Source organism: Mercenaria mercenaria, chromosome 14, assembly GCF_021730395.1.
Source record: "Mercenaria mercenaria strain notata chromosome 14, MADL_Memer_1, whole genome shotgun sequence".
Classification (NCBI taxonomy): Eukaryota; Metazoa; Mollusca; class Bivalvia; order Venerida; family Veneridae; genus Mercenaria; species Mercenaria mercenaria.
This window is the reverse complement of record NC_069374.1, coordinates 33,706,495-33,727,493: the sequence shown is the minus strand read 5'-3', so window position 1 is coordinate 33,727,493 and position 20,999 is coordinate 33,706,495. Positions and strand designations below refer to the sequence as shown.

General features: G+C 33.3%; 1 protein-coding gene across 1 annotated transcript; it reads right to left on the bottom strand.

Annotated features, from left to right (window-relative positions):
- Nucleotides 1-6,395: 6,395 nt before the first annotated feature.
- Nucleotides 6,396-8,480, bottom strand: LOC123543028 (uncharacterized). Its single transcript, XM_045329088.2, has one exon. The coding sequence runs from the start codon at nucleotides 8,478-8,480 to the stop codon at nucleotides 6,396-6,398; it is 2,085 nt and encodes a 694-aa protein (XP_045185023.2).
- Between the last annotated feature and the right edge of the window lie 12,519 nt (nucleotides 8,481-20,999).

The following is a 20,999-nucleotide window of genomic DNA, read 5'->3' as shown; positions in this document are numbered from 1 at the left end:
TAAATCTAAATGAGTTTAAATCAATGATCCCGAAGGACCAGAAAATATAACAACACCGAGAGGAAGTCAAAGATGAAATGAATATTAACGGTTTTTAAAGTAAATGTATGTTACATTGTCAAAGTGCCATTACAAGACTCACAATTGTGTATGCCTTTTTGATATATGTTCATGTTATAAATGAATTGTGATAAATAAAACATTGTTTGAACCAAGACTCACAATTGTATGTCCTAACATCACATAGTGTTCTATGGACACATGTTTTTAGTTACTTTTGGTTCTTGAAGTTGTTATTTGTTTTCATACTATACCTTCAACTTCTCCTCCAATTACCCGGTCCCTATCTTTTGTCAGCCTCCGTCTCTTGTGTTTTACGATGTTTTTAACTGCTTCCATAGTATATTTTCACCCATCCACATACCACATCTCACTATTTTTTTAATTTTCGGTTACTTTTGCTTTATAATAACACCTGGAATCTCATTTCATATATTATGATGCCTGCTTGCACAGTCATCACATGTTTAAACATTTTACCAGACGGACTTTTGAAGAACATATTTATTTCTTCATGTAAATCGTACTAATACTTTTCAGAAAGAGACGGAAATGGAGAAATTCAAACAGGAACCGTCCACGTGCTACACTGGCTAATTCTGATGATTACATAAACGCATCCTTGCCAAATAACCTTCAATATCGTGCAGTGGCAACTGATGGCGCTTATTCAAACGTGTCCATACCAGACACTCATTCTGACCACAGACTTGCCAATGTTGACAACCACTATTTTAACGAGTCCTTGCAGAGTAACCTTTCGCATCCTGCTGCAGCAAATACTGATAGAAATTATGCAAACGACTCGTTACAGGGTATTCCAATTGTCTCTACTGTAGAACATGAATATGTAGACATCAATTACGAAGAATTACTCAGACAAAGTGAAACCAATCATTGCTACAGTCAACTTTAAACGTAAAAGACAACCATGTTCCATGCTTACAGTTTTTGTACACCATACTTAACAATTTGTTCAAACGGTCATGATATCCAGAATTAAAAACGTTTTCAAGACAAAGGCTGAACTATCTGTAAACGGCATTGATGTAAATCTCTGTAGAGACGATAACTATGATCATTTACAATAAACAACATTCCGAAATTAAACTGGTTTCTACTTTAATTCAATACAGACCCTGTACTGTAACTGCAAGTTCTACTTACAAAAATACTAATATGTGTCTCATTTTACATTATGCATAACACATGTCTAAAAATGTAGGGTATTACTTTTAAATGCTTTCACACGTCTGTTCTTTTTAATGATTGCTTTCTGCATTGTAGTACGTAACTGATATATAATGAAATGCATGAAATCGTTTGTAAATATATCCAAAATATCTATATTTTCTAAAGATTGTTTTCACTTTTGAAGTGCTTATTTGCTATATGATAAAATGTATTAGATCTTTTATAAATGTTTTCTAAATAAATATTTCATATTTTCTGATGATTGTTTTCTATTCTGAAGAACATACTTGTTATAATTATAATGAAATGCATGACATCTGTACTAAATGTATTGGTTGTTTTCTATTTTGTAGTGCAAAACTTATTACAAATGTATGACGTTTTAAAAATATTTTATATGTCTATTTGCCGAATTTAAAGTTTTCTGTTAGTGCATACTTGATATGTGATAATATACATAATGTCTTTTTAAATGTTTCCAAAATTTGCTATTTGTTCTTATTATAGCTTTCTAGTTTGAAGTTCAAACGTGATACCTGATAACATACATTGTCCCTTTTTAAATGCCTGATAAAATGTATGAGCTGTTTAGTAATACTAAATGTCTCCAAAATGTTTACAATTTCTAATGACTGTTTTCTTCTTTTTTTTGTATATACTTCATACAAGACAAAATGTATGCGATCTTTCCTGTGTGTCTCCAAAATGTCTATACTGGCTAATAGTTGTTTTCTATTTTGAAATACATACGTTATATTTGGCAAAATACACTGAATCTTTTTTAATGTTTTGAAATGTCTATATGATGAAATGTGTGATATCTTTTCTGAATGTCTCAAAAGTGTCTATGTTTTCTTTTTCTTTTTCATGCACTTATTTAATAATGATAAAATACATTGCATTTTGTAATATTCTGTTTGATAAAATGTATGAGATAGGTAATAAATGTTTTTAAATGTCTGTATTTTCTAACGATATTTTCTCGTTTATGTTTTCTATCTATTTAAATGATCTGGAAAGTCATTTTGAGCAAACTAACCAAGGAATTACTGTTGAGTTCCATAACGATGATTTGGATCCAAACACTAAACGAGTTTTCAAATTACTGCACAACATGGGCATTTGAAATTAATATGCTTAAATCAAGAGTAATGACCTCTAGAAAAAAAACTTGAAAAATATATGTTTACACTTGATGGTTAACCTCTTGAAACTGTCAAAACATATGTACAAATATTTAAGAATGATGTATTCGTCCTCTAATTACGGAATCCTGTTTTCGCCATCGACTTTTCGACCAATTAGATATGCAACAACTTGAAATTAAGCATTTAATTTTAACTTGTCGTGCTATAAATTTACTGCGAAAGGTAGAAATCTAGACGTTTTTGATCCGGATATTGTCGTGCAAACGTCAACTTGTCGACCTATAATCAAGCGCGAAAAGTCGAAATTTAACTTCTCGCGCAGAGATGTCCGGCGAAATGATGATGTTTTTGACGGGACAATTGTCGTGCAAACATCAATTTGTTGACCCATAATCTAGCGTGAGAAGTTGAAATTAAACGGACTATTTTCAACTTTGGTCGATATTATCACTGAAATTTCGCTTTGTCGTTCCAGGACGATTTTTACCGGGGTTCGAAGTCTCTACACCGGTAATCCGTGTCTTGGTAAAATTGTATATCATCACCGTTTTTCATTAGGTGGCAGGGGAGCGGTTTTTTGTTAGATTTTAAGCAAGTCCACGATTCGCAACTGTTTTTCTTTATAGGCTATAAGTACAAAAAAGCAGTACTTCTGCTTTACATTGTGATATGGCACTAAAATGAAAGCATTAATTTTGACCCATGTGGCCACCTTTTGAAGGAGTAGACATTACAGCCTACCCGTAACCCCTCTAAAAATCAAGAAGCTTTGAGCATTTCTTCCTTACTTCCAACACATGCCATATACTCCTTTGTGTACTTTCATACAATTACACCAGGTTTTCATATAAAATCAACCCTTAAGTTGCAAAGTCCTGCTAAGCAAAGTGTCTCTCAACCACATAAGTTTTAGGAGAAAAGCAGGTAGAAACACTTACTGTCCGTTTTGCTGTAGAAAACACCTGCTTCGTTCAAATCTGCCTCCAGAAATAATGACTCAGAAAATTTATGGATCTAGGTGTAGCCAAATATTCGCATTTGCTATTTATAGCTACATGTATGTACACATTGATTTCTTTTAGAATAAACTTTCAAGAATTCAAACATTACTATTAATACACTTTGAACAAAGCTACCCTAAATATTCAAAAAATCGACTGGGGTCATAATTCAAAATTGCTACCCTGCCACCGTAAGTATTTTTATATGTCATTTTTAAATGTTCAATATGTTATATTTTACAGATTTGTTCTATTTCTAATGAAATAAGAGAAAGGAAACTTGTAAAACTGTTATTGTCTAGTTTTATATACAATTTACAATTGTGACTACAGTCAAGGGAAGTAACAGCAGCTTTTTTGATTGATGTTTTAAAAAATGATTTTTATTTCTAATTTAAATAATGGAATGTTGCCTTCTGATTTAAGTATGCCTGTCAAAAGCAAGGACCAGCTCCAGCATACAGCGCAATCAATGACTGGACTCGGTGAGGGGGTTCTGCTTAAAACAATGAGCTGTATAGCATCCGCAACCCCCAAAAGGCAATCAAAACTAAGCAACAGCTTTTTTTTGTCAGTAGAAAAACATTTTTTTTTTTCAAATTGACCTTTTGCACTTCAAATAATGATTACAGTATCAGTTTAGAGCAATAATAGTCTTGCAGTGAAACATTCACAGTGTCTGTGCCATGATAGTCACTCATCTCAATAGATAAAAATGTCACCATGAGGCAAAGGAGGCAATTCAGAAACCAAAAAGTATTGTTCAAATCCTCTCCAGGTAAGTTGAGAGAAAAAGCACAGACAGCTAATGAAACAATGTATGTCATCTGGCACGAAATTCCTTAAATTGACACCCACTTCATGATTTACCATAAAACTTAGTTTCATCAATAAAGCACATGCCTCCGTAAACGATATACTGGATTGCTTTCACGGTTAACCACGCACCCTGTCGACAAAAATCTGTAGTGTGTATTACACATCTAAAAACAATTCACGATGTCACATTTACCATACAGCAAATATCTCAAACTTTAATGTCAAGTTAAGCAGATAGTAATGTTCTTATGGGTTTCCCTGCTTGCTGCCAGACTAGCAATAACGAAGAGCTGAGCTATATAACTGACTATCATTTATTTCGATTTTTTGCCACGATGTTTTTTTTTTTTTTTTTTTTTTTTTTTTTTTTTACATATAACGATATTTTAATATAATCATGGTATATCAGGAAGTGGAACAATGTTCTTAATTTTTGAGTGCATCTATTAATCGAATGGAGTCAGACTCCTGAACATTCTCCCCTTCTTGATAAGCTATGCATTATCAAGAATTATCATGTTATAAAACATGGAATTTTATAGAAGAACAATCTTCGAACATTTACAAAAATACTTTAAAAATACGACGACTTTGTAATTGCTCGAAATTACTTCCATAAATTTTCTATTTGTCTTTGATCCAACAGATCAAAACAATATTTCTATAACTGTCTCAAATTATTTTAAGTTCAAACTATATTGTTTTGTAAATGAGTCAAGTTCATACCGCTACAGCAATATTCAATATTTCCATCCAAGAAATTAAGTACTTTCAAATGTCAAAGTTCTCAAATTTTCCATTAACATAATACAAGGCTTCTTGCCATCAGTATACATGTTCGTGTTCCAATATTGAAACATTTTGCTCGAGTTTCATTGATTATTTTACAAATATTATTACATATTTAGATGTTGCCTAACACTTTTAGCACCAACAACTTTTACATATGTACTTTAATCAAATTTCCTATATGTATTTGACAAATAGCACAGTTTCTAAATAAGAAAACTTAATGTAATAATAAAAATGGAAACTTAGAAACTGGTTTTCTATAATTGGTGCTCAAAGTATAAAACAACTTTATAATTTATCAATATCTTTAGGGGATTATTGTGCCCCTTCTAACACACTTCAAACATTTCTGAATATTCAATTTTGCACACTTCTTTTGGAATTTTGATACTTCTGCTTGAAGTCGATTCACTTTTTACTTGGCTATATACATTGAATTGATGCACTATTTTGAATGTACAAATGCACAAACTGTAGACTTGGCAAAATTATAGCATGGGGATTATTATGCCCCTTAAAACACAGCTATAATTTTTAAAACACACACGAAACAAGCACATAATTTTTCCTTCTTTGGCCTTTATGCTATATGGCTTCAACGTTAAAAGATTTACATTGATGATCCAATCCTGAATCATGATCCAGGAAACTGATCTCCTAATTCCCTTCTTATAGACTAAGACGCGTTATCGGTCGCTTCAGTACGTTATCACTTGTGCGAATTTCTGCCACTCGTACACGATTATCAATAGCTGGATATACTTGAGAAATTCTTCCCAAAGGCCACTGACCTTTGGTTTGATCTGGATCGATTATTAAAACCACATCACCAGTTTTAAAATCCCTGATTTTCCGTTGCCATATTTTTCTAGAACCGAGCATAGGCAAATATTCTTGCATCCACCGCTTTCAAAAGTGTGTGATCAGTTCTTGGACTCTTTGCCATCTTTTACGAAGATCGAAACTAGTTACATCAACACAATTAGCGGCAAATTGACCTCCTACTTGCCCAATTAAGAAATGATTTGGCGTAAGAACACAGTCATCAGCTGGATTTGAGCTCTGATACGTTAACGGTCTGCTATTAATCCTTCAGGGCAAACGAACGCTGTTAAAAGTTCTTCGTCGTTAACTTCTGCATTTCCCAATATTTTAAATATTGCCTTCTTCGCGCTTTTGACCATCGCCTCATGAATACCACCGAAATGAGGTGCTGTAGGTGGATTGAAACGCCATTGAATGCCTTGTCTTGCTCCCTTTTTTTGAAATTGCGTTTATGTCTAACTGATCATATAGTTCACGAAGTTCTCTCACAGCTCCTATGAAATTTGAACCATTGTCCGATACAACTAGTTTTGGCAGTCCACGACGACCGATGAATCTATAGAACATATTCATAAATGAGTCTGTGGTTAAGTTGTAGGCTATTTCTAGATGAACTGCTCTGCATGCCATGCACGTGAAAACACATAAGTATCGTTTCAGTCTTACTTTTACCGCGGCCTTGTTTAGTTAAAAATGGACCTGCGAAATCTGCTGCCGTTTCGCTGAATGCTTGCATCGATTTTCCTAACCTAAACTCTGGTAAAGGTCCCATAATCTGTTGTGCTGCTTTAGCCTTCTGACGTCTGCATTTATAACAGTCATTTTCAACTTTACGGATTTCCTCCCTTGCTGAGATAATCCAATATTTTGCTGATAAAGTTTGATTTGTACCGCAATGTTTGTTTTGCTCATGGAAATGTTTTATAATTAACTTTGTAATCCAATTCTGCCTTGGAAGAATAATAGGAAAGCGTACATCATATGGAAGGTACTCGTGAAACTTTAATCGACTATCACTTCGCATTACACCTTCCTCATCTAACTTTGGATTCAGAGCTAATATTTTGCTTGATGATGAGAGTTCTCTCCCCTTCAAGAGACTTTGATAATCTTCTTTAAAACTTTCCATTTGAGCCTTTTTAATAATCTGCATTTTTGACGACTTAATTTCTTCGACAAGAAGACCCGATTTTCTTCTTTCTTGTTCTGTAAGTTGACAGTTATCTATAAATCTATTGACCCATGTGAATACATGTACAAACCGACTCCAACTGGAATAACGTATAGGATCAAGTCTATCTTCTTCCAGAACAGCATTTGCTCTATCTTCTGTAAAAAATTGATAAAATTCACAGTCACTGCTCATAGACTTTCGTTTCAATTCAGTTTTTGCTTCATCACTTTGTACAAAGTCTTTCTTAGGCCAGTGTTCTTTCTGTAACATCAAAAATTTAGGTCCTGTCCACCACAATTTACTTTCACTCAGTTCTGTTATTGATAAACCTCTAGATGCTAAATCTGCCGGGTTTTCAGCTGTGGGAACGTAAAACCATTGTTCAGGTGCTGTAACACTATGAATCATCCCTACTCTGTTGGCTACAAATGGTTTATATCGTCTGCTTTGTCCTCGAATCCACCAAAGAACATTTGTACTATCTGGCCAGAAAGTAACCAAATTCACATTTGTTTCCAAACTTTTGCATATGTTCTGCGCTAAGTTCAGTCCAAGACACGCGGCCATTAATTCTAATCTAGGAATACTGATTGTTGTAAGCGTAGTAACTTTACTTTTTGCTGAAATAAATCTCAACATAGGATTTCCTTCAATTATCGATCTATTGTATGCAACAGTCCCATATGCTTTTTCTGAAGCGTCAACGAAAACATGTATTTCATCGACTTTGTCACTATAATAAATACATCTTGGAATTGTTACTTTTTTTAGTTCTTTCATTTCTTGAAACCATTCATTTGCTGCAGTATTCAACACTATAGATAAATTTTCATTCCAATCTGTTCCATTCAACCAGGTTTCTTGCATCAAAATCTTTGCACGAACAGTATAGGGCGTGAGAAATCCTAAAGGATCATAAACTGTGGCGATTTTACTAAGAAGACTTCTCTTTGTGAAGTTTACTGTTGAATCTGGTGCATTATAACAAAAGGCAAATATGTCAGTAGCGGCCTTCCATAGAACACCAATGGTTTTCACTGATGGTAACTCACTTTTACTTAAATCTATTTCATATGCTCTATCTCGCTTTGGAATTTGTTCAAGAACAGTTTGAGAATTTGATAACCATTTCCTTGCATACATGCTGGCTTTTTGCCAAAGTCCAGATAGTTCACGATATAACTCAATTCCTTCTTCTTCATTCGATACCGAATCCATACTATCATCCATGTACGTGGATTTTAATACTGTTTCTGCAGCCAAGGGAAATTCATTAGTGAAGCACTGAGCATTATACTGCGAAACACACTGTGCTAAGAACGGTGACGCGTTTACGCCAAATACCAAACGATTGAATTGGTAGACTTCTGGTTCATTTTCAAATGACGATCTCCAAAGGAAACTGTGAAACGGCCTATCTGATAGCTTAATACTAACTTGAAGATACATTTCTTGGATGTCGCACATGATTGCAATTGGTTTTTGACGGAATCTCAACAGTACATCGAACAAATCTCTTTGAAACTTTGGTCCTGGACTCACAACATCATTTAACGACAGTCCATTGCATCTGGCAGACGCATCGAATACGATTCGCACTTTTGTTGTTGCTTTTTCTAGTCGTAGTACTGGGAAATGCGGAAGATACCAACGTTATTCATCATTTTTATCTACTTTGGACACATATCCCAAATCACGTACCGTTCTATTGTATTCCTATATGTTTCATAAATGTTCACATTTTTCTTCAATCGCTTTTCTGTATTCCCTAAACGTTGATAAGCCATGTCAAAGTTATCTGGCATTTCTGTTGCTTGAACCTTCCATGGTAAACTAACTTCGTACCTATTACCATTATATTTTATAGCCTGTTCTGAGCTTTGAATAACTTTCAAATTATCTGTTGACATCTGGTTTTCACCGATTTCCACTGATTCAATTGCCCAAAAGCGACTGAGAGTATCATTCAAAACTGAATCGCCTTTTTGGAAGAATGTACTATGATAACTTTTACTGGAGTTTGATTCCTTATGAAGTTTTCCTACACATGTCCATCCGAGAGGTGTTAAGCGAGCTATCGGTTCACCTTCACTACCTTTTACTTCATGTAATGACTGGTGCAAATCACTATAATCAAGACCAATGAGCATCTCCACCTTTTTCTTGTTTAGGTATGGGAATTTAATGCCTTTAAGATGTTCCCACTTACTTGCTAGTTCATTCAGTTCTAAAGTTTGTAAATTACCAGTGACATTGTCAATCAAATTGCCGTGATCTGTGTTTTTACGTATCCATTCAAACTTTCCAATCCAACCATTACTGGCACTGTTTGTAAATTTTCCTGCTTACCATTTGATGTGTTCACAGTCATACTATATAAATTTCCATCTACTGGTAACTCTAATTCAGCTTTAACACTTGAATTTATGTAACTTTGTGTACTGCCGTCATCTAGAAGAGCATTGACTTCCAATTTCTTTCCATTGGCTTCCAGAATAACAGGTACTTTACGCAGTGCAATGTAATTAGCTTTCTTTTCTACACTGGTAAAGGACTGCTTTTGTTCTGTTCTTTCAGGTTTGAATTCCTGGACAGTGGGATTAAATTCAAACTTGTGTAATAACCCATGATGCACTTTTCCACAACCATTGATTCCACACACTTTTGTCCTTCTACATTCTCTTCCAGCATGGTTGTCACCCAAACAACGAAAACATAATCTCAATAACTTGGCTTTGTTCCATCTTTCTTCCACAGGGAGACTTTTTACTACATAATTTACATAACCTTTCCTTTTTCTTTTCACTGTTCATTGAAAAATGAGTATGTGAACGATCTCTCCTTTTCTCTTGTTCATAGTTTCCTTTATAATCTAAGCCATGTTTTGTTTCAAAAGGTATACTATTGAATTCTGACTCTTGTAGAACCCACTCTTTTAAAGTGTCTACTGATTCTGAATTGTGGTTTTCAAACACCCAACGTTCATATTTGGAGATCATGGATTCTGGCATCTTCTTCAGTAACTGGAAGTACATAAATTCCCTTTCTAAATCTTTCTTATCGTTATCTTTCATATTAATTACAGCAATGTCTAACTGCATATAATCTGCATACTTTTCAATCATCCTAGCATTTTCATACTTCAGTGTAGGAAACCTATCTAGCTCTTCCAAAAATCGATTAACATTTCTACGTTTGCCTCCAGATTTTCTGTCCAATCTTTCCTTTGCTGCTTCGTTTGCCAACTCAGAATGACCCAAACCCTCTATTGCCTTTAAGGCCTCACCACCGAGATACTGCCTTAACTGTAGAAATTTATATTCAGGCGTTGCGTTCGTACTATCAATACAAGTATCAAATGCAGTTTTCCAAAACCTATACTGTTTTTTTCTGACCTGTAAAAACTGGAATGAAAACACGTTTCAACTGTTTGTACATATCAGCACTAACATCTTTAACTGATTTTGTAGGACTTTCTACGACGGACCTGTCTGATGTTGTTCCAAAACTATGATACAATGTCATGGTTTCTTCATACTGTGATTGTATAGTTTCTATTTCCTCGAGAATTTTTACCATTTCTGCTGTTCTTTTGTTATATTTATAGAACTCGGCTACAGTAGACTGCTGTAATGACTTCAGTAGCTTTGTCCATGGCCGATTCAAGCTTATCTAATGCTTCTTTCAACAATTCTTTTTCCGAGTCCTCATCTTCGAGGAAACTATGTAGCTGGTTTCTTGCTCAAGTGAACACTGCTTTGGCTCTCGATTTTTTTACCTTCAAGTCCATTAAGGACGATTCTAATTCATTATATCTCTCAGCATCTTCATCTAGACCTGTAGCCATGATAATACAGTATTTGAACTTGTTATCTATCCGATTATAGTGTCTTACAGGCGAACAGTATCCGGCTAGTTAAACTGTCCGAAATATAAAAGGCACCGTATGAAAACAGTCCTCATTTCCACCGATACGAATGAACCTCGCTCTTCTACCAATGTTCTTATGGGTTTCCCTGCTTGCTGCCAGACTAGCAATAACGAAGAGCTGAGCTATATAACTGACTATCATTTATTTCGAGTTTTTGCCACGGTGTTTTTCATTTCTTTTTTTTTTTACATATAACGATATTTTAATATAATCATGGTATATCAGGAAGTGGAACAATGTTCTTATTTTTCAGCGCATCTATTAATCGAAAGGAGTCAGACTCCTGAACAAGTAATGTCAGGTATTGAAAAATACTGCGATTTAAATCAGATGAAGCGCTCTCCAGAGTTATACACTACAAATAGTTGTGAAAATATGCGCAGCAGATTGTTTAAATATGCACCAAAAAGAACAGAACAGAACAAAACAAAAACTAACAAAAATTTGACATACCATGAAGTGAAACTATAGAAAATAGCGGCTCGTCCAATATGATTTTCTCACCTGGTTACTCGTCCAAATATATATCCGTATTGTACAGAACAAGTTTACCTAATAGTACAGACAGCATCAGCTTTAACATTTAACATCGCAATGCCGGTCACCCGTTAATTACCAATACCATATAGCTGTTGTCTCCCCTGATATCGATTTTCTGCCATATCGGTCATGAGGTCAATTCTTCCTCATGAACATCATGCATTACGCTGGGCCCACTAATCTGGTAAATAATGTAAGTTTGTACAATGTAAAGATATGTGTTTGCAATGATTTACGACCTTAATGATGAATATATCCCGAATGACAGTAGAAAAGGCATCAATAAATGTGTAACAATGTAGCAGTTATATTTACTTTTCATCAGTTTAACACATTGTTATAGTTTTGGTCATAATACAAATGGCAATAAATGATAGCAAAGTATGCATGTAAATTCGTCACTTCAGTAACCCTTTAAAATTGTGTAAAAACTTTGGATATAGTGACGAGATTTATGCAAATAAACAACATATTACAAATGTTGACATACAATCGGTACTTTTTATCTGTTTTAGAGTTGGATGAAATGTTAAAATCTATATATATATTGCAAAATGAGTAGACTGGAAGAGACGATTCGAATCTAATCTCGGTACATAAAATGAATTTCAAAATGATATTGAACAATTTAACGGATTGCTGCATACCTATTATCGCTAGGGCTTGTCGAAATTCTGATTATAAATTAAATTTCCTTTTTCATCCGGAGCTATAAATATAATTATCAGCATAGTAATGTAATTTCAGAACGACTAATCACAGCCATTATTGAAAGATTAACCCAATCGAATGAATCATTCCAAACATGTACTATTTATTAAGACCACACAATAAATATTTCGATGAAAAACAATTCTGTTAGATGTGACGGAAACTCGCAAAAAAAGACGAAATAATTTCGTAAAAATCTGCGGCATAATTCTGTTTCTGTTAATTCTTCTTTTAAACCTTTTTTTTTGAAATTTAATATAACTGGTTGTATTTTAAAAGAGGATTTTATATCGAGATTCCTCTTTTTCAGCCAAAACCTTAAAAAAAGCGCGCTTTTTTTCCAAATTCTGTTTGTCTTTCTTCGTAATTTTTTTAGCGAAGAAAAAATCAACACGCTTTACTTCACACATTTAACCTCATCACCTAAAAATTTACGTGCTTTTTTCCAATTTACAACATACTTTCTTCGTAAATTTTTCAACGGAAGTAAAAATCAACACATAAAATGACATGTCATGATACATTTATTTCATATATATATAATACATATAATACATAATAAAAATGTTATTTGGAAATTTTCAAATATAATAAAGTTCGTAAATTTACGAACAACCGTTTAATGGCATTTCATAAGAAACAAAAACATACTTAAGTTTTAGCGCTAAGATATTATTAATTAAGACAAGTTCGTAAATTTACGAATGGAATATCGGTAAAAATTTCATAATACCATAACTCGTATTTTAAAAGTGCTTCAAAAGAAATTAGTTTCCGTAATTTACGAGTTGCCAAAAGCGAGGTGTACTTGGAAATTTTCAAAATAATAAAAGTTCCGTAAATTACAAACATCCGTTAAATGGCATTTCATAAAAATAAAAACAATACTTAAGTTTAGCATCTAAGAAATTATTATTAAGACATGTTCGAAAATTACGAATGAATAAGTCGTTAAATTTCATATAAACTAATACACTAATCTGATTTTAAAAGTCGTCAAAAGAATATGTTCGTAATATACGAAGTTTGCCAAGGCTTGCATGAAATAAGGTAACAATAAAAATGAACAACGTTTAAAGGGCATTCCATAAGAAACAAATAGCTAACTTGAGTTGTAGCGCTAAGATATTATTAATTAAGACAATTCTAAATTTTACGAATGGAATATAGTCGTAAAATATTTCATATAACAGAAATCGGATTTAAAAGGCTTCAAAAGAAGTAGTTCGTAAATTTAACGTAAGTTTGCCAAAAGCGATATTATTTGGAAATTTTCAACTATAATAGAAGTTCGTAATTTACAAACATCTTAAAGGGCATTTCATAAAAATAAAAACTACTTAAGTTTTAGCACTAAGATATTATTAATTAAACATGTTCGTAAATTTACGAATGAAATACTTCGTAAAAATTTTCATATAAACTAATACATTAATCGGATTTTAAAGTCTTCAAAAGAAGTAGTTCTAAAGGGACGTAGTGCAAGGAATAAGATAACAAATTACAACAAACAATCAGAGCTTTGCATATGTCAAAAAAGAAATGTGCATTGAAAAAAAAAATACAACATGCCGAAGAAATGGTAAATCTACTTAAGTTGTTAATTATGTACAAGTATCAGCTTCGTAAATTTAGAAGTAGCTAAAGTAATACTAATTTCTTTTTGGGCCAAAGACTAGACACTCCATTTCGTAAATTTACGAACAAGATGAAAAACGGTGAAAAACATTCCAAAATGCGAAGAAATGTAATCGACATAAATCATTATTTTATGTACAAGTAACAGCTTCGTAAATTTATCGAAGTAGCTGGAAGTACAAAATTTCTATTTCGCAATATCTGAGAACTTCAAAAGGTCCACTTCGTACTTTACGAACCAGAGGAAAATTTGAAAAAAAAATAAATGAAAATGTTAAATCGACATAAATTTCTAATTTATGTACAAGTAACAGCTTCTAAAGGGACGTAGTTGCTTGAAGTGATTAAAATTTCTATTTGCAAATACTGAGAAACTTAAAAGTTCCACTTTGAAAATTTACGAGATGAAAACTGAAAAAATTTACAAGATTGCGAAGAAATTAAATCGACATAATTCATTATTTATGTACAAGTAACAGCTTCGTAATTTACGAATAGCTGGAAGTTACTAAAATTGTCTATTTCCGCCAATAATCTGAGAAACTTCAAATTGCTCACTTCGTAAATTTACTAACAAAGGAAAAATTGTGAAAAAATTATAAATGAAAAAATGTAACTCTGACATAATTGTATTTATGTTCAATAACAGCTACTTAATTTACCGTATTGCCTTGAAGTGATTAAAAACTTCATTTTGCAAAGAGGGGCTAGAAGGGACTTAGAAAGTTCACTTTGAAAATTTACCGAGATGAAAACTGGAAACGGTGAAAAATTTACAAATGCAAAAAATTGGTAATCTGACATAAGTCGAAATTTACGAAGTAGCTGAAAGTATTAACTTGTTATCATTCTTAAAATTTTGAAAACTATATAAATTTACAAACAATATGAACTAGGAGGCGACAATTACCAAATTGTAAGAAATTAAAATCTAACAAAGGCAAAAAGTTTGTTACTTTCTGTAAATTCATATACAAGATGAAAACTGTGAAAAATTAACAAATGGAAGAAATTATTTGGCACAGTTCGTAAATGTACGAACCAGTAATAATCGTTGTTATTAAATTATACGTAGCTTAAACTGATCATTAAATTGGCCATTATTGCATAACTGTGAAAACTTAAATGTCAACTTCTAACATTCAAATTTTATAGAAATGTAAATTACAAACAATTTATGTACCAACAGAAATTTACAAAGTAGCTTAAACGATTACTATTTAAAATGAAAAAATTAGGCTTTTGTGTAATTTGTTTATGAATTTTCGAAATTTTACGAACTGTTCATGTACAACACTTAATATTTCAATTATAAAATATAAACCCTGATATCATAAATAGTTTTAAAATTAATCACTATGTAGACAAAATACAAGTATATCTACTTATACAGTTCATACCACTGGCAAAGAGATTCATTATTGACACCTTATTAATGTACAAAAAAAGTAATGGGTTATGAAACAAAAATTTAATGAAGGTATACTACAACCATTTGTATGTTAGTGAAAACTGAATCAAACTTAAGAACAAAAGTTTTGAGAAATACTGAACATTACAACTGACCAAGCAATGTGAGCTCCATCAAATAAACATTACACAATCTTTATGCGAAACGCAATATCAAGATTGTTACTTAAATTACTTCAGGTGCTGAATAGATCATAGTCAGTCTAATAAAAGAAAAAGGATGAGGGTATTGTTTTAATGAATAGATTTCAGACAGTTGTATTTATGTGTATATATAACATATATTTTCTAATCAAAATGACAAACAAGGATCATTAAACTGCGATGATACTCTCTGCAGCAAGGCTTGACACTGCACTTCCACTCAATTTGCTTAACATTCTGTGAAGTTTCATTATGGTACCTTAACATTTTCATAGTATGCCTCATAGGTAATGCTCTGAAGAAGAATTAGAAGGGAGATTATTAAAATTAGTAAGGTCGAGTTATAGTTCTTGACCATTTCACTTTGCACCTTTAATATACAATTATCATTATGAGCGAAGTTTCAATCAAGATGCCATTAAACATTGCAAGTATACTCCGACAAGCATTATTTTGTGTAATAAAGGGAGATAATAAATTAATGCCCACAGGCAACATTCTAGTCCCGCCCGCTGTCAAAGGACGAGGAGTTGCCCATGACATCATGTCTAATTGAGCAAATCATTATGCCAAAATAAAAATCATTGCAAGTTACACAATAAGTTACTTATGGTGACAACATAGGGAAGTAAATTTTTAAAAAAAATACAATCCACACAAAAATCCTTACAGTAAGAAGGTTGAAATACACCTCAAAACTGGATAGTGTCAAGCATATGTACCTCAGAAAAGTGGTCTTTGATTTTTCCCTACAACCAGGTTATAAAATACAATATAAGCATTTATAGTAACAACAAAGGGAAGTTACCTAGTTTCTTGACATACACTCTATTGTATGATGGTGAACAATTGTGCCAATTACAATCCAAACCCCTCCAAAATTAGGCAAGACAGAGTTTAGTGCTTGGGGGGGCAGAGAGGTGCAGTGAGGGCATAAACAAAGACACATACAGTGGTTAAGGGGGGGAGCTCGATAGAATTTCGTGAAGGGCAAGAAATACAACACTAAAATAACTATAGATCAACTTAGTAAATAAGATCAAAATCAGATATGGAGCAGACATACCACCTAAAAATTGAATGTATCATTAATGTTAAACCGCAGAAAAATATACTTGCTTTTACCCAAGCAAATAACATAATTACAAAAATAAACTATTTTTATAGCTACATCAAAGGAAGTTTATTCAAGAAAATTATAGTAAGCGAACAAATATGGTATCTGCCAAATCAAAACAAACGCACCGCAATGCAGAAGCAATATATACATGAAACAAAGACTTATGCGTTTGAACCCCTGTGTTCCACAAAGAGAGCCATTCAAACCATGCATTCTGCACATCATCTTAAGTGGTGAACATTTGTGCAAGTGTCGTTTAAATCCTTCAAGGCTTCAAGAGGTACACAGGCAGAGAGTCACGAAAATTCTTTCGGGAAGAACTACGTGCGACACTCAGCATTTGTACAAAACATCAATAATAAGTATTGAAAGAAATAAAAACTTACTAGTAAAAAATGAAAAATAAAAATGGTCCGCATAGGCTTGAACCTACACCCCCTAAAAAATTGCTTGTGTAAAGTTAAGGTAGTGGTAATAGGAATTGCTTCAAAAAAGGAGGTTCACTATTAGTGATCCAATTACATAACACATAAAAATTTCTAGAGTGTTCACAACGTTTATCTGTAATTAGATCTAGTGAACTACTTTTTAACCTACATGATCCAACTGGTCCCGAACTTGGCCGGATTTTATGAAGACAAACAGTCTGACCAAGCCTTAGATAACTAAATGTGAAACAGACTACAATTGACAACGGACAACAAGGAGATCTCTATGAAACCTTGGATGCCTTTTTGGTCTTCCAGAAGATATTAAAAATGTGCTGTTCTGTTTATTGCGTAATACTAAGGAAATGCCTGGAAGGAGTACGAAACCAATAAAGTGGCCACGGAAATGACACACACACACACATTACAAAACACGAAAAGCAAAATGATCCATAGGTGGTTTTACTGAAGAACACACAGAAATTGAACCCAAGTGTGCTAACAAATAGCTTTTCCAACTCTGTCATCATAAACAAAAAGTTTTTGATACATCTGTCATTTTAAACATAGATAATGTACATCGTAAATGTCCGAGAAGTTCAGAAGATGATAATCAACATATGTTGTCTTTTCCTCTCATCATCGGTGAGTAGGTGATCCATCTTGAGCTAATTCCATGCTACATGATTCGCTTCCTGAAGACAAATAACAGTTACCATGTTAAATTAAAAGAAAAATTAAGTACCAACCCTGAAAGGTCTCAACTTTGTGCAACTGTGGGCAAAGGTTTATGCATTTGCACCAGGCCAGATCAAGATCACCTGCACATCTGTGCAGTCTTATCACAATCTGCACTGATTCACTTTATGTAATTATTTTTTCTATTAACTCCTCTACAAACTAATACATGGAACTGTCTGAAAGAGGACAGTACATTTTGAATTTAAAACAGAACAGGAGGCAGATTAAATCAGGAAGAAGTTAATATCATTATGAATAAACAATTAAAACTAATGTTACAGGTCCTGTATTTTGAAGACATTTGAGCCATGCCATGAGAAAACCAACATAGTGGGTATCAAGACAGCATCACTCCAGACCAGCCTGCGCATCCGCAGTCTGGTCAGGATTCATGCTGTTCGCGGATTAAAGCGCTATGGAATTAAGAGAAACTTTAGCGAACAGCATGGATCCTGACCTGACTGGTACGATGCGCAGGCTGGTCTAAATCCATGAAGACTGGTTTGCCAACCCACTATGATGTTTTCTCTCATGCTGTCGGCTCAGTTATATTAATATAACATGTGAGCCAAGTTATAGAGACATCTTCCTAGTACGTTATTTGATCACTGGATTGTCATGCTAACTCGAATAAATGTTTGCTTTTGGTCAGTTTTGATGTTTTATAGAAATGGTCGCAATTAAAGTCTCACATGCACGTTTTGGTTCACACGAGCCAATTAATCATTTAAACAGAAACAAATTATACCTTTATTATTCCTAAAAACATTGATATAAAATGCACACTGTTTTTTCCATTATCCTGTTTGTCTGTTTCTCTTTGCACAGCGGTGTTGTTGATTTAGTTTTTTTTTCTAATTGACACTGGTACTACAGTGCTTTGACGGTTAACACCACTTGTCGTCCTGAAATACACAATACAGTGAACATAAACAAAACGAAGCAACAAATATATTTATATATTTTTTAAGATTCCATTGAAAAGAAATGAAATTATTTTTAAATTGGCACCTATCTCTAAAAGGCTTGAAACACAACACAACCACAGAACATTATATCCTTGAAACTTGGTGTTATTTTTCAGAACCAAATATTTTTCAGATTTTTTTTCATGATATAGATCTGTTATAATGCCTATTCTATGGCAGTAGCCATTTTCTCAGCATGAAAGAGTCAGTCTTTAAGATCTTATCAGCACTAAATTAGGCTAACACAGATTTGGCTGAAGAAACTCTCCCCTTTTAACACCTTGCTACAAACATGACAAATAATTTTTAGGTTTTTTGCCAGTCCATCATTGTTAAAAGATTCTTTTGAGTTAACTCCACACCCAAGGTGTACTAGAATATTATTTCTAGTACTTATAATAAGCAATGATTCATTCATGAAAAAAAAGTAGCAGTTGCTTCTACAGACTATGGGTGCCCATGGAGACGGAGTTCAAGTTAGTGCACTGTTCGATATAACTACTGACGTAATACCGACTTATTTTTGAAAAAAAAATGTAAAGCCGAACAAATACCTCCGTGGATACGCTCTGTATTTTCGACTTCGCTTCCCTCGCTAGTTTTAAATTTCGTCTTATTTCCACAGATAACTGTAAATGTGTTTCAGAGAAAGTTAAAATAATGTTTGAAAAATCATTTATCATGTTAATAAAATGTTCTGATATGCTAGTCTTAATCTTAAATATTAACAGTAGCTAATTTCAATACCTGACTGACCTTTCGATCTTCAAATGTGACGCGTTGACCTTCCAAGTAAATGTCCCAAACATTCAAATATGCTCTAAACAAGGTGAAATTAATTGGTAAAATTGCTCATACATTGTCGTCAGTCAGATGCATAAACATATATATTCTCTTTCACTCGTAACATCACCAATTAACCATTACAACTACATAATAAATTATAAAATAATACATAAATTTATATATATTACCACAGGGCTTCTTGTTCCTTCCAACATCTTTCTAAGTATTGGATCCAGGTTTTCTTTTAATGTTTCTTTGTTGTTTATTTTTTGTTGTTTGTGGTAGTTGTGTTAATCCCTATAATGTCCTCCTTTGTTCTCATAGCATCACTGTATATTATATTTTCTCCAAAAAAGCTTTCTCAACAAAGCTGATTATCACTGCGTCCAAATCATAGTAACAATTGCACTGATTTGTTTTTCTAATTGTCTTCAATTTTTCTAGAATGTTTTTTATAGTGGTTTTAAATGTTAATTTTGAACTTGGTAGATTTCTGGAAAAAGTACCTCTGCCATCTAACAGACGTCATAACTGATGCTGTTTTGCCCTTTATAAACTAACCTTTATTTTTCAAGTTTTAGTAATTTAAAATGTTAACGTTCACTGACGCCTTTTACTTTTGTTATGACGCTTCCAGCCATACTTAACATCCCTAGTTTCAGTGTAACTTTAAATCTGGCCATGTTTCTTACTAGATTCAGTAATTGGGGAAACTGTTTCCTGCATCTGTCGTTTCTAAGTCTTATCTGAGATCTTACTGAAGTGAGGCATCAATGTCTTTCGTGCGTATGTCCTACATTAGAAACGACATGTGGACCATGAAAAAGAATTTTAGTTTCTACTTTAAAAAGCATTTATTTTCTATATTTGATGTTATTTTTGGAACGAAAGCTATAAGACCAGATTGTTTACCACCAATTTCCTAATAAATACCCACCTACTTAAATGTACTATGTACGCAAAGTATGTACTTTACGAGAGATTTTAGCTTGTCAGTGGACTGTCTGAGATAACATGCCCATAAATATATTATTAAGTTTGTGACAACAGGATGAAGTTTTTGAAAGACCTGACAAGAAATGAATGTTGGGAGTGGATGGATGTAAATAAAAATAACACACCTTCATTCCCTCCATGTCATAAAATTAATGAATGAAACCTTCAGATCACAAGCATTCTAAAGAATCACTTAGAGGAAAAGAAACATAGGGCCATAATCCAGCTTGAAAGTGCGCATCCAAAACATAAGTTAGGTGTGTAGACTTGATGGTGGTGAACGTCTGTGTCAAGTTTTCTTTGATAACCTTAAATGGATCATGAGTTATCCAAGTGGAAAGGAAATTGCTAACTGACAGAGACACATCAAGGTTATAACAAATTTGTCCCTTCAGTAGATACGAAATCCCTTATGCTCAAGTAGGCATCAATATTTAACATTGCTGAAAGTCTAGACACAATATCATTCTGTTGGGGACAGACAGAGCACAGTGAGTCCTATGCTAGATAGAA

Bases quoted from the DNA above. Each gene is read 5' to 3' on its own strand.
- LOC123543028 (XM_045329088.2), bottom strand. From the start codon at position 8,480: ATGTGCGACATCCAAGAAATGTATCTTCAAGTTAGTATTAAGCTATCA.